The 13,136-nt window shown below is 34.2% G+C and overlaps 1 protein-coding gene across 1 annotated transcript; it reads left to right on the top strand.

Moving 5' to 3' along the window:
- The first annotated feature begins 2,980 nt into the window (after positions 1–2,980).
- Positions 2,981–12,271, top strand: LOC110704441 (uncharacterized aarF domain-containing protein kinase At5g05200, chloroplastic-like). The gene is made up of 11 exons (XM_021882226.1): positions 2,981–3,313; positions 4,615–4,729; positions 6,477–6,619; positions 6,751–6,864; positions 7,052–7,240; positions 7,316–7,471; positions 8,638–8,903; positions 8,994–9,091; positions 10,322–10,500; positions 10,872–10,988; positions 11,778–12,271. Exons 1-11 carry the CDS (start codon positions 3,011–3,013, stop codon positions 11,955–11,957), a joined length of 1,860 nt encoding a protein of 619 aa, XP_021737918.1. The 5' UTR covers positions 2,981–3,010; the 3' UTR covers positions 11,958–12,271.
- The last annotated feature ends 865 nt before the right edge of the window (positions 12,272–13,136 follow it).

The following is a 13,136-nucleotide window of genomic DNA, read 5'->3' as shown; positions in this document are numbered from 1 at the left end:
GAGTAATATTCACTTTCATAAAAGTTGTTTCAAAATACCACAATTTAATTTACAAGAGCCGTTGGTATTTTTTTTTTTTAGAAATGTATTTTAAAAATTATGGCTGTTACAAAAATTACAACGGTTATAAATTCGGAGTAAATCTCAGCCGTTGATCAAATAAATGGGTGTCACATTCTCCTTCTGCCACATCACCAAGGACAAAAATTAAAACCAAAAAGTGGCTATTTTTTTAATCAATAACCAATCTTCACAACCGGTTACAACAATAACCTGGTTACATGATTTATTTCCCCAAAATTTTCTCTCTCCTCAATTTTTAATTATTTTTCCACTTTTTCTCTCTTAATAACCATGCATCATAGTTATTCGTTGTGTATGCTCTTAGCCAAAGGTCATGGCCATGACCTGGTCATTAGATTTCTCTCTCCTAAAGTATCATTTTTAGATTTTTTTTTAATTACTTTTCCTTTTTCTCTCTCTTGATGCTCACCTTAAATGGGCAACCAATGAGGATGCTTTTAGTTAATAGACTCTCTATATCTCTCTCCTATTACATGAGTCTATTTTCTTTATTCTCTATAATTCTCTTATCTCCAAAAATTGCCTAGGAGTTTGCAATTTACAAGTGATGCAACTAAAAAAAATGGAGGAAGTAGAAAATATAGAGAAAGGAAGGAAAAAAGAGAGCGAAGGAGAGAGGATATATCTTGTATAGATGTATGTTGTTGGAAGCTTGGAAGGGAGTACATTAATTAAAACTCTTTAATATTTTAATTAAAGAATACGTAATTTATCTATTATTTTTTTATAAGATAAAGACAACATCAGGAGAAATTCAAAAGTTAAGAAAAAAAAAATAATAAGACAAATGAATAGTTAGTTTTACGAAGTAGAAAAATAACACACCTAAAAAAGTCGGTAAAAAGCAAAATTTTGACATGGTAGGACAAGTAGGTAAATCCTAATACTACATACATACAACTAAATACAAGTTTCTCAATTGAGAAACCTTATATGTTTCTTAAAGGGTTAAATATGACTTTTTAGCCAATAAAATAGGGATAATAATGTAATTTTATGATTTTTTTTCCCTCTCCTCTTTCTCTCTCCTCTAGCTATATTCCACCAGACCACCACCATCAACACTCCCCACTGCATGACCACCACTGCTCCGTCGCTCCAACCCACGACATAGCATCGTCTCATCTCTCCAACTACCCGGGGGTTAGCAAATACCTTTCCCTAACGGGATTAGTATTGGCCTAATTTACATATTTTGCTAGTAGAGTATCTTTTGTTCGACTGGCTTTCCGTCGCGAAGCGATGATCCATTGAAGCAACTTTTGAGTTAATTATCGATTTTTCAATCTCAAAATCTACTGGCTTCGTCGTCGGAAATGGCCGCCGAATGGTTGGTTGGGGTTGGTTTATGTAGTGTTGTTGGGTTGTTGACTTAGATTTTGGTGAAGAAACCGCCATTGTTACATTGAGAAAGCAAGAAGGAATGAGGAGGAAGAAAGGAAGGAAGAAGAGGGGTGAGTCAACAACTAACATTTGAGAAACATCCTATATATGTTTCTCAATTAAGAAACCGAGGCTTGCTCTCAAGGGCTTCTAACACGCTTAATTAAACGGGTCAACACGATAAGATCTGTATATCAAATGGGTCGGGTTAGCGCTGATGTTCCCCAATCTGCTTAATTTTCGACACGAACACGACACGATTGCCAACTCTATTTGTATGCTATGATTCGGGTCATACAAATGACCCATAATAGACACCAAAAGAATCTATCTATAATCTATAATAATATTATTAAAACTCAAAGAGATAACATGGTATCGCTATGTGTCAACATTCATTTGATATATTTGGCGCCACATGAGCAATGACATGTCAAGTCCTATTCATCTATACTAAATACAGTACCAAAAATCAATGCAATAATGCAAATTTATGATTAAGTTATAACTTGAACCACTAAACTTAAGAACGACATTTACAATTAGAGGTGTACACAAACTGGCCCGCACTAGAAAACCGACCTGAACCGCACCTGTTTGGATCGGAATGATTGAATTCAGGTCCGGTCCTGATCCTTAAAAATCCATGACTCTGAGTTTTCGTTCCGGTCCTGGTAAAAACCTGAATTTTCAGGTCCAGACATGAAACTGGTAAAGCTGTGTATTTTTTTATTTTTTTATTTTTTTTATTTAACAGGTCATATCAGGTCAAAACAGGTCCATATCAGGTCTAAACAGGTCCATATCAGTTCTAAACAGGTCCATAAACAGGTCTAAACAGGTCCAAATAGGTCCATATCAGGTCTAAACAGGTCTATACAGGTCCATGAACAGGTCTATACAGGTCCATAAACAGGTCCAACAGGTTTTTTATTTAAAAAATAAAAAAAAAAGACGAAACAAATTAATAATCAGGTCTATTCAGGTCCAAACCTGTTGATTCAGGTCCGATCTCCGGTCCTTGAAAATCAACGATTCAGGCCAGGTCCGGTCCGGTTTTGGACCGATGTACAACCCTATTTACAATCAAACTATCTATGCTTCTTAATACTTATTGTGCTTAATAGAATGATTTTAACAACATGTTGTAGTTTTTTTAATTTGACAGAAACGCTTCTAATTTCACAACTTTGCACTTCTCAATATATTTATTGTTATATTATGTATTATTCAAATTAGTAAGCAAACATAAATTCATTTTTTTAGTTACAATTTTTTCGTATTGGGCATCAAATATTCCCACCATAAATTTCTTATCTTATCAAATTGAGAAATTAAACCGTTAATATTGAATTTAAATAAAATAATTATAATCAAAATACAAACAATGCCCCAAAACATAGCCCGGACAAAAAAACTAATTATACTTGAAGAATGGTTACCGATTACGGATTTATGGACTGTTTAATTTAACAAGTTGTTGAAGTCATTTAATTGAGTGAAAAATCTAATACTAGTATGAGTAATTCAGTAGTATGGTTGTATGATTGTCTGGTTGAGCTTCGTGTTACAAGTTTCAACCAGAAAACACAAATTTATATTTGAAACCAAACAAAAATGGCGTAAGCAGGTCAATTTTGCAACCATCATCTCAGCTTCTCCCCCACAAATTCCACCCATTTCCTTACTTTCGCTTTCACTCTACAATTATTTACCCTTATTTTCAAACTTCAAAGTTTCCAACTTTCAGCAAGAATTTGCAGCTAAATCAATGGCGATTATGGCTTTCAAGACATCAACCTATTCCTCTTATGGCCGCTTACCTTTCTTTCTCTCTCCTCCTCAGGTTTCTCCCTCTCTAAATTCATAATTGGACCCTTCATTTATGTACAAAGTACTATATTTTTGGGTCTTTACTGTGCTTAATTTCACGGGGTTTTGATGTTATTTACATTCTAGACTTGCATTATAAATTTCTTGTATCTTTGTATTGTAGGTTTGTGCTTGAATTCAAAAACTCTTTCTGGGTTATTTAAGGTAGTAACTAGTATTATGAAATATAAGAATTGGGATTTGGGAGTAGGTTGATGTTGGTTTATTATTGGATTTTAGAGCAAGGAAGATTTTTGCTGGTAATTGTATCATTGTATTTTTTTTTTTTTTTTTTTGAAAGACGAATTGTATCATTGTATGAAAGCTTAAATTGTGGTTTTTTTTTTTTTTTTTTTTTTTTTTTTTTTTTTTTTTTAATTTTTTTATTACAGAAATAAGCTATATCATGTGTTGATTTTGGAACTGTGTATGGAATCATGTAATTGTCAGTTTAAGCTTTATAGGATGCACATGAGTATTCCGTTTGTGTTTCAGCCCCGAAGTGGCGAGGTGTATGTGTTTAGGTGGATTCGTTGACATAATTAGTCAATTTGGATGTACTGTCATTACTGTGAATTTGCACCATAGCAAGCTAACATCAAGTTGAGTTGAGTGCAATAGTTGACTATAAAATTGATAATGTACTTGTAAGTTCCCCCTTGTTTGGTCATATGAGTGGAAACTTATAAAACTTTATATACATGTATCTGTTGTCTTTGTGATTGAGATACTAGCTTGGAATGTAAAGTGTTTCTAGGATCAAATTGTATTATCTTGCAAACTACTCAAAGATATGATATTGAAATCCACATTTGTCATGAATTACCATTTATGACATTAAGAATACAAAATTTTTGCTTGGATTAACGTTTGAAGAGAATCTATACCAATCATATGAGTATGTAACACTTCAATTAGTCTTTGGGAAATATGTGCTTTGAACCTTTACATTGTGTTTGGGTTGAAGGATTTGGAGAGAAAAGAAAAGAAGGGGTATTCCATTGTTTGGATAGTACATTAAGACTCAAGAGGGTGAGGGAAAGTAGGGGAAAGGAATGGAAGGAAATTATGTTTTGATATCTTCTGTTTCGACTAAGTATGGAAATTTAGAGAAAAGATTATAAATTTAGATAAACTCGACTTTGATTAGCTGTTTTGATAGAAGACTTGTGATCAGAACAATTTCTTGAAGCTACTTGGGTTTTCTTCCTGTAATTTGCTCTTCTTTTGTTTTGCAATCAAATTCTACTTTCTGATTCTCCATCTTGGCTGCAGTTGACTACTACATGTGTCTCCACATGGTCCAAGAAGCTCCCCTACCACCCCCGTCGCATGATAGTTTTTTCTCAGTATTCACAGACACAAGATCTTTTTACATCACGTCTTCAGGGTATCTTTCCTTCTCTTTACTTAACATGTTGTCCACTTCTGCTTAGTTCTACAACTTCTTCCTGTCTCTTTTTGTGAATGTTGTTCATCATAAACTCATAGTTTTTTTGGCATTTTGTTATGCTCCACTTTGGTGCCAGCATTCTAATACTGTTAAATAGCATACATTAAAATTCTCCTCAATTTTGATATAGACTTTTAAATTATGGCTAAGGACATTGTCCAGGCCTAGAGTTAAAAGACATATAAATGAAATTATCAGATTACAGGGAGAATGGATCGATTTTTTTTTTTTTTTTTTTTTTTTTTTTTTTTTGGAGATGTGTCATACTCCAACCCCGGAGAAAAAACAGGCACTGAGTGAGAGGGAGCATTTCAATAAAGAGGGGGGGGGGGCAATAATAGCAGAAGATAGATCTGCACTGGAGAAGAGTAGATTTTGTGGTTGTAGTGTGTAATTAAGACAGATATTTGCAGGAAGTAGCATGTTAACTATGGCAGTGCAAGCAGAACTGGATGGTTGAAGGGGCCAGGGGATTTTGCTCTGTTTCATCATGTTCTTTTTCTAGAGTTTCTATTATTATTAGGTAGAATGGTTGCCATTTAGCTGGAACTGCAGGGGAGTGGTGGAAAACAATGAGGTGGTGGTAAAGGCAGGCATGGAATATGGTTATGCAGATATTTAGAAAAAGATATGGCATAGTGTATGTCTCTCTGACTCTTACCAAATATCTCTAAGACTTCTTCACAAAACTTTAAAACCATTGTAAATTTCTTTGTGATCAACTGTTATAATTAGTATGGTTTTTGCTGGATACGCCAGTTTTTGGGGACTTAAGGGGATGGTGGGTCAGGGGAGAGGGGAGGGTGGGTGGGAAGAAGTGCAAAACAATGAATAATCTAGGAGTCAGATGTGCTCCTGTGCCTGTACTGTGCACCTGTACCAAGGCTGACTTGTAAGATTTTAAGAATGTGTCTTACTGTGCATCTCTGGTTAGAGTGATTACTTAGCTTGCTCTAGAAGACCTCAATTTATGTAGAATAGCTGATCAAGTATGTTTGGTCATGACATCATAGTTTCAATTGTTTTGGTGTCATATTATTTGGTCTATAGACTATAAATAGGTTAGTAATTTTTGAATGCACAACCTGATCCTGATACAGGCACTCTCACCAAATTCTATGCCCCTCATGTATAGATTAATAACGAAGTACTCATCTTCTTTTATGCCTTGTGTTAGATTTGATTTTATGTCTTGTAAAGATGTGGTTGTTAATATGGTCTATTTATCAAATATTAGTACTCCCTTCGTTATAATAAGTGTTACACATACCAAATGCGGCCGTGTTTTAATAAGTGTTACACTTCCTTTTTTGGCAAAAAGCTACATTTTAATATTATATCTTTCCTCTCACATTCATTACTTTTTAGTAAACTATTAATCTTACTATCTTTCTTTTACAATTTTTTAATACTCCAACTACCCCACTTCTTATTTTATTTAAGTCAATTAAATTGCCTAAAACTATGTGCCAGTCAAAGTATTAACACCTATTAAAACGCGGAGGGAGTAGTAAACTTTGTTTAGCAGCCAGATATGAGTTTGACATATGATGCTAGGGTAATGTAAGAATGTTAGTGTTGCACGTGGTGTTTATTCTTCACATAAAGAGTCGTATACTTGATTGCAAAAATGCAAACTGTTATGTTAATCCTAGATTTTATTATGTTTTCCATTTCTCTATAGAACGTATCCAAAACCTGCCAAGGCTTGTTGAGGATATAGTCCAGACATCCATAAATACTGGTCCTCGTGGAGCCTTAAGATTAGCTCAAGGAGTCCAAGCAGTTGTTGGGGTGGGGGGTGAATGGCTAGCAGATGTCTCAAAGGTACTGTTACTGTGTGCTGTGATCTCATAGTATTACATCCTTTTTTAAAAAAAAATTGTAAAGTGCACTTGCTCTTTACAAATTGGTCATATCAATAATCCAGGAAACTAATGCTTTTTCACTCAATGTAGTGGACAAATACATCAGCTGGATTACCTCCTGAATTACAGCTGGGTTTGGTTTCTCCCTTCTATCTGAGAAAATTGTTTGAACGCTTAGGGGCAACCTATATCAAATTGGGTCAGGTATGGCAAGGATAGTACATCTATAAGGCTGAATATTACTGGTTATTCTCTCATACGTCACGTCATTCTCTATCTGCTTATTAAGATTATTTAATGCATCTCTTTTTCGCTCTGTGTTGTGAGTTGTGACGAGCCCTTTTCCTGAGCTATGATATTCATCTTGCTTAGTTTGTCTTTTAATGTTTAGTTCATAGCATCTGCACCTACACTGTTCCCTCCAGAGTATGTTGAGGAGTTTCAGAAGTGTTTTGATCGAGCTCCTGCAATTCCGTTTGAAGAAATCAAAGCAATTTTGAATGAAGAACTAAAGAGGCCGATTGATAGTGTCTATGAATATATTGATCCAACACCCCTTGCATCAGCCTCAATTGCACAGGTTCTATTCTTCTCTTCTTCTGCCAGGCTAATTTGACTAAAGACAAGTAACAAAAGTACAGAGTTATGTCCCCAGGTTCATGGTGCCAGGCTAAAAGGCTCTCAAGAAGATGTTGTCATAAAAGTTTTGAAACCTGGGATAGAAGATATATTAGTAGCTGATCTGAATTTTGTCTACATTGTGGCTCGCATTCTCGAGTTTTTAAACCCGGAATTCAGCCGCACTTCACTGGTAATACATAGAGCAGTTTTCTATCATTTTGCAGCTTTTGATTCTAGTATTTGTATCAACTTGATCATGAAAGAGTAGAAGTCTTTGAAGTTGTCCTAATGATATGTGGCTGGGGCTTAATGTAAAACATAATAGGCTGATCCTGGTTAAAGCATCATTAATTTCTTCCTGTTTTCTTGTATTTAAGTTGGAGGTGCTTTTATATGGTTGCTCTTTCAGTAGTTGTTTTTGCTAATATTATAACAGAGAATATGATCTAGTGAATTTTATTAATTTTTTTTTAAAAAAGACAAGCACTCTGTAAAGCTAAACAAGGTGTGGATAATAGGGGTCTAATTTATGATGCTTTGACTTGATCTAATTATTTTGGCAACCATAAGGGCTATAAGTGACTATTGTTAGGCTAGCAAGACAGGAGAGGTGGTAGGCCTGCTAGTTTCACAGGTCTGCTCCTTGCTTATGAGGTCCTTTTACCTGTCATAATTCTCTGCTTTAAGTTGGTAATATCCTCAATTAATCTCCCTTTGACACTTCTATTATTATTTTTGACACTGCTATTAAAATGTCTCTTTAATCTATTTATTGTTTTACTCTATTCCGAGTGACCCTGTTAAGATACCATCTACAAGTCTATAACATCAGATAAATTTTTTCATGTTCTTTATAAGTTACAAATATTTGACTTGTAGGAAACGATTTGTTTATGTTCATGAAACAGACAAGGACAAGTACCCCGTATTATTTAAGACGCTATCAGATAAAATAGACCTTTGTCAAACTCAAATGACTGCATGGAAACACCTGGCTGTTACCTTTCATATACCACATGTCTCAACTTCTCATGTTCCTTGTCTTTGTATGCTCTCTTCTCATACTTCTGGTCACTTGTGGAAACTATGTATGCATAATCTACAAATGCTCACTTTGTAGACTACTTAGCCGAGTTTATGTTACCACTTCAGATTCAGAAGACATGATTTTACAGAATTTATAGCTAAAGTTAAAACATCTCTCAAAGCAACAAAGGCACTAGTAACTAGACTATGTTATGATATGTAATACTAGAATTAGCAACTCCTTGCTTCATCAAATTTCTTGGTTTTTATATCATGGATTATCTCTTTCTGCAGACTGAGCTTACTGTGTACATTTCTCTCCTGTCTTAGGTTGGTATTGTTAAAGATATTAGAGAATCAATGCTTGAAGAAGTTGACTTCAGTAAGGAGGCTGCAAATATTGAGGCCTTTAGAAGGTACCTGGACACTATGGGACTCACTAGGCAGGCTACAGCTCCAAGAGTATACTACCATTGTAGCACCAAGCGAGTTTTGACAATGGAGAGGCTTTATGGAGTTCCTCTTACTGACCTAGACTCCATTAATTCCCTTGTTTCCAGTCCTGAGACTAGTCTAATAACTGCTCTTAATGTCTGGTGAGATTTCTAACAATCTTAGTGAGCTCCACTTTCTGCATTTAGGATCTAAGACTATTTCTGAGACTCACTTTGCTCATGTCTTTGCAGGTTTGGCAGTTTGCTTTCATGCGAATCTTTTCATGCAGATGTGCATGCTGGTAATCTGTGGCTGCTACGTGATGGCCGTATTGGATTTCTTGATTTTGGTATGCATCTTTTCTGAAGTTACCAAGTTAACATCTACATTTTGTTACTATTCATATTGAACAGATTTTTTTTGCCTATCATTTTCCTTCAGATGGGAGTTAAAAATGTGGTTGGGTAATGGAAATAATTTGGTTTTTTCAATTGTAATTTTGTTGAAAGCTTTGGCATCTCAATCATTGATTAATAAAGTTGTTGCAGCTAGTGTTGGATATTATGAAAGAAAAGGATAAAGTGGAAGAGCAGAGATAACAAAAGACTGCTTACATTGTCAATTCATCCTCTTTTGTAAATGTGCTACCACATAGCCAAATTAATAGTCCATAAACTAATAAGTTAAAGATAAGCAACTAGAGAAGTAGGGTACATTCCCTACTCTGTATTTTCATGTTCTCAATTACTACTTCTATTCCTTTTTGTTCCTCCCATTTGGAATCAGGGAGTAAAGAAAAATGAATCTTGATTAGTGAGAAACAATAAAAGTATAATAAACATTCTAATTTTACACTAAATAGTCCCACTTTTTTAAACAAACAAAAAAATTTATGAAAAAGAAAAAAAAAAGTAATTGATGTGGTGTTTGGGGAGAGAAAATGATGATACAAATTGAAATCAGATATTGGGAAATTCAATTAATTGAAAATGTATAAAGAAAATTGTGTAGAAAACAAAATAAGGTTTCACCAAATAAATCAAGGAAAATAGAAGGAAATTTTTCGTATATGGAAAAATTCTAAATGGGAAGAAAATTTTTGAACCTTCCTAATTGAGAAATGGGAAGAACAAAGAGGATCGGAGGGATTAGAAAACAATAATGGTATGCCTTTAATAATTTGGAATCATAAGACCCACTTACAAAAGCATCAACTAATACTCCTAAATATATGATCCATCAATCCACAAAGAAACTACTTCCAACTGCTACTCCTTTGTTTATGCTTGTAGAATCTTTATTTATTTGAGTAAATGATAAGTTTACTTTCTATCGGATTCTGTGAAAATACCTGTTTTGTTGACATTCAGTTATCACCTATGACTAAGGTACACTGCGCTAGTATCTCCTTAATGGCAGTATGGAAGTGTGTAGACGTTTTAGTGTAATTTGAATTTATTTATGTGTATTGTTTATATGCAAGCCTTTCCTCTCCAATTGCATCAATTATTGTGTCATGCACTATGCCTCCGTTCTTTGATGCAAAATGCTTCTGTATTTCATTTGGGTTTATTTCCAGGTATTGTAGGTCGTATATCTCCAAAAACATGGGCTGCCATGGAAGTGTTTCTTCAATCTATTGCAACAGAAGAATATGAATCAATGGCATCAGCTTTGATTGAAATGGGTGCGACTAACCAGAATGTGGATACTAATGCCTTTGCAAGAGATCTTGAAAAGATTTTTTCCTCAATACAGGTTGGTAATACTAAATTACTAATATGTCCTCAGTTTCCAGTGGACTTTGTTGGCTTCCGACATTTACTCTTAGATCTTAGCATTACTTAAATTATTAAAAGTAGAAATGTGCACATTGATGAGTACCCCTACTATATATTGGCAACTGTTACACGATTCCGTTTGTGGAGCCTGCTTTGTACTTTCCCCCCTTCATTTCTTTTTACATTTTACCAATAACTCCAACCATCATCCCTGTTATAATTACACAACAATGACAATTTGATCTGTAAAGAATTGATATTGTGCTTTCTGTGAGAATCAAATGTAAAATTCGCAAAAGTCCGTAGAATTATACACATGATTTTTTTTTGTCCATTTCTTTATTGCAGGATTTAGATACAGAAATTGTCGTTGCAACAGCAAGAGGGCCAAGTACAAATACAACTGCTGTTGCTGCTAATGTGGTTGTTGATGAGAGGCAGATGAATGCACTATTTCTTGATCTAGTAAGTTATTTTTTTGGTTTTGTTCTAGGACGAGATTCATTGTGATCTTGGGGGATCAACATGCTGGTTTGGGTTGCTAATTTTGAATGATGACCAATGGTTTTTTGGAGTAATGGAATAATAAGTTACATATGCTTTAGCCATTCATGGGTTTAGTACTGTGCTAGTTAAGTTGGTTTCTTTTGTTCTACAAAACTTATATATTCTCCTCCTTGGGAGATTTATCTTTATGCTGTTCATTCCTAGTGTTTTATTACTTATATTTTGTTGTTTCTGCTATTAATGAGTATTGACTTAGAATTGCTGGCCATTTCTGATAAAGTGTTTCGGAATATTTTGACATTTCTCGCATTTAATCTGATTGTTTTTCTGCTTATTCACTGTATTGAATTTCAAAAAAAACTCGGGTAACCATATAATATTTCAATTACGATACAATCATATCAATACAATTGTAAGTAAATTCGAAGTAAATATTATGAAGTATGTATTAATTTTGCTTTTATCACCCGGACACATTTTGCCCTTTAATCTAGTGTTATTATGATTTGAAATGCCTAAAAAACTCCTAGATATTTTTGTGCAAATTATTGGCACTTCAAGTTCTTTCACTGGAGAACTAGGTTTTCTGGCATTAAGTCATGATATGAACATTTTAAGCAATAATTCTACTAGATTTCCAACTTGAATTTCAAGCTGTGTTTTGCATCGAAAGCAATTTTTTTGTGCAAAAAACTTTAGTAGGCTATCTAGTGGATAATAACTAGCAAGTTTAAATGTGTTTTGCAGGTACGGGTGAGTGAGTCATATGGACTAAAATTCCCTCGGGAATTCGCCCTTCTGTTGAAGCAACTTCTGTACTTTGATCGATACACTCGTTTGCTGGCTCCCAATATGAACATGCTACAAGACCAGCGAGTCACTGTTGTCTCAAATAGAAGAGCTAGCAGCAATAGAGGTAGATTCTAATAGGAAGTGTGCACTATCCTTATATATATACTTGGATATCATCTTCTGAGCACACACTCGAGCAGCTTTTGCTCGGGTGATTTGATGAAAAAGCATATGCATATCCAGGGAAGCAATGATATGATCTGTAATAATCTGAATGAGAAATTTTTTGTTAAAATGTAAATATAAATAGAAAGAGTTCCATGCATGAATAGCAAAATACATATTTGCTGTGTTGTAGACTTGTAAAATTCTCAGTAGAATTTTTGTATAATCTTGTACTATACAAATTGCTTTTTAAATTTAATGTATAAACAAATACAGACCTTTGTTAAAAAGTATCTAACTGTGCATTTAATATTCACTTTAATCCACAAATTTTGTTTTCATAATTAATTCTTGATTTTTCAAGTTAAAGCCCCTTTATGTGCCTAAATGGGCTTGTTTGACAATTGGTTGCTGGCTACTTTGCTGTTTCTCTTGGCTAGTCTGATCAATTGTTTGTATTGGCTTTTTATGTTGGCTATTTGACGATTGACTTTTAAATAAATATGTTTAATAAAGTTAGTTGTTGGGATAGATTTGTAATTATAAGTATAAAAGGCAATAGTCAACACAAAAAAGCTATTTTTACTAGCTTTTGGCGGAAAAGTCAATTTTTTAGCCAATAAAAACTCAAATAATTAAACATATATATTGGTTGCTTGACCACATCTAAAAGGCAAATACCATTTAAAAAACCAATTGTCAAACAAGTCCAATGTCTCTTAAATTTTAAATGAGAGTTTAATGCTTGTCTTGTTGACATTTAGAAGGATGATAAATAAGTCAAAAAAAATTGAAAAAAATATATAATAAAAGAGTGAAGTGAAAATTTGCGAGTTATTTAGTTGACAAGTTCATAGAAAGTGTTACCTAGTCTGCATTAGTAAATGATTTTCCTTTAGCAAGGTTAATTTCATATGATTAACCAAACAACACATAGGAACTACGGAGTACGTGGGAAAAACTTCTCGTAAAGTATCGAGGTTACTTCGTTAGTGTTATAAGGGTTACTTGGTCGGTGTTACAGGAGTTACTTCGTCAGTGTTATAAGGGTATCCAGTTAGTGTTAAAGGGGTTACTTCGTCGGATTACTCAGTCAGTATTATAGGGGTTACTTTGTTCTTTTACAAGCGGCCACATGATATGGGCTAA

This window comes from Chenopodium quinoa, unplaced genomic scaffold (genome assembly GCF_001683475.1).
Source record: "Chenopodium quinoa cultivar QQ74 unplaced genomic scaffold, ASM168347v1, whole genome shotgun sequence".
NCBI lineage: Eukaryota > Viridiplantae > Streptophyta > Magnoliopsida > Caryophyllales > Amaranthaceae > Chenopodium > Chenopodium quinoa.
Note: the sequence above shows the minus strand (reverse complement) of the source record. Positions and strands in the feature narration are given on the sequence as shown.

Excerpts from the sequence above, each read along its gene's own strand:
- LOC110704441 (XM_021882226.1), top strand. The coding sequence starts at position 3,011 with ATGATTGTCTGGTTGAGCTTCGTGTTACAAGTTTCAACCAGAAAACAC. Across the intron at positions 8,904-8,993 it reads ATAACTGCTCTTAATGTCTG|GTTTGGCAGTTTGCTTTCAT; the intron begins GTGAGATTTCTA and ends ATGTCTTTGCAG. Across the intron at positions 10,501-10,871 it reads AGATTTTTTCCTCAATACAG|GATTTAGATACAGAAATTGT; the intron begins GTTGGTAATACT and ends TCTTTATTGCAG.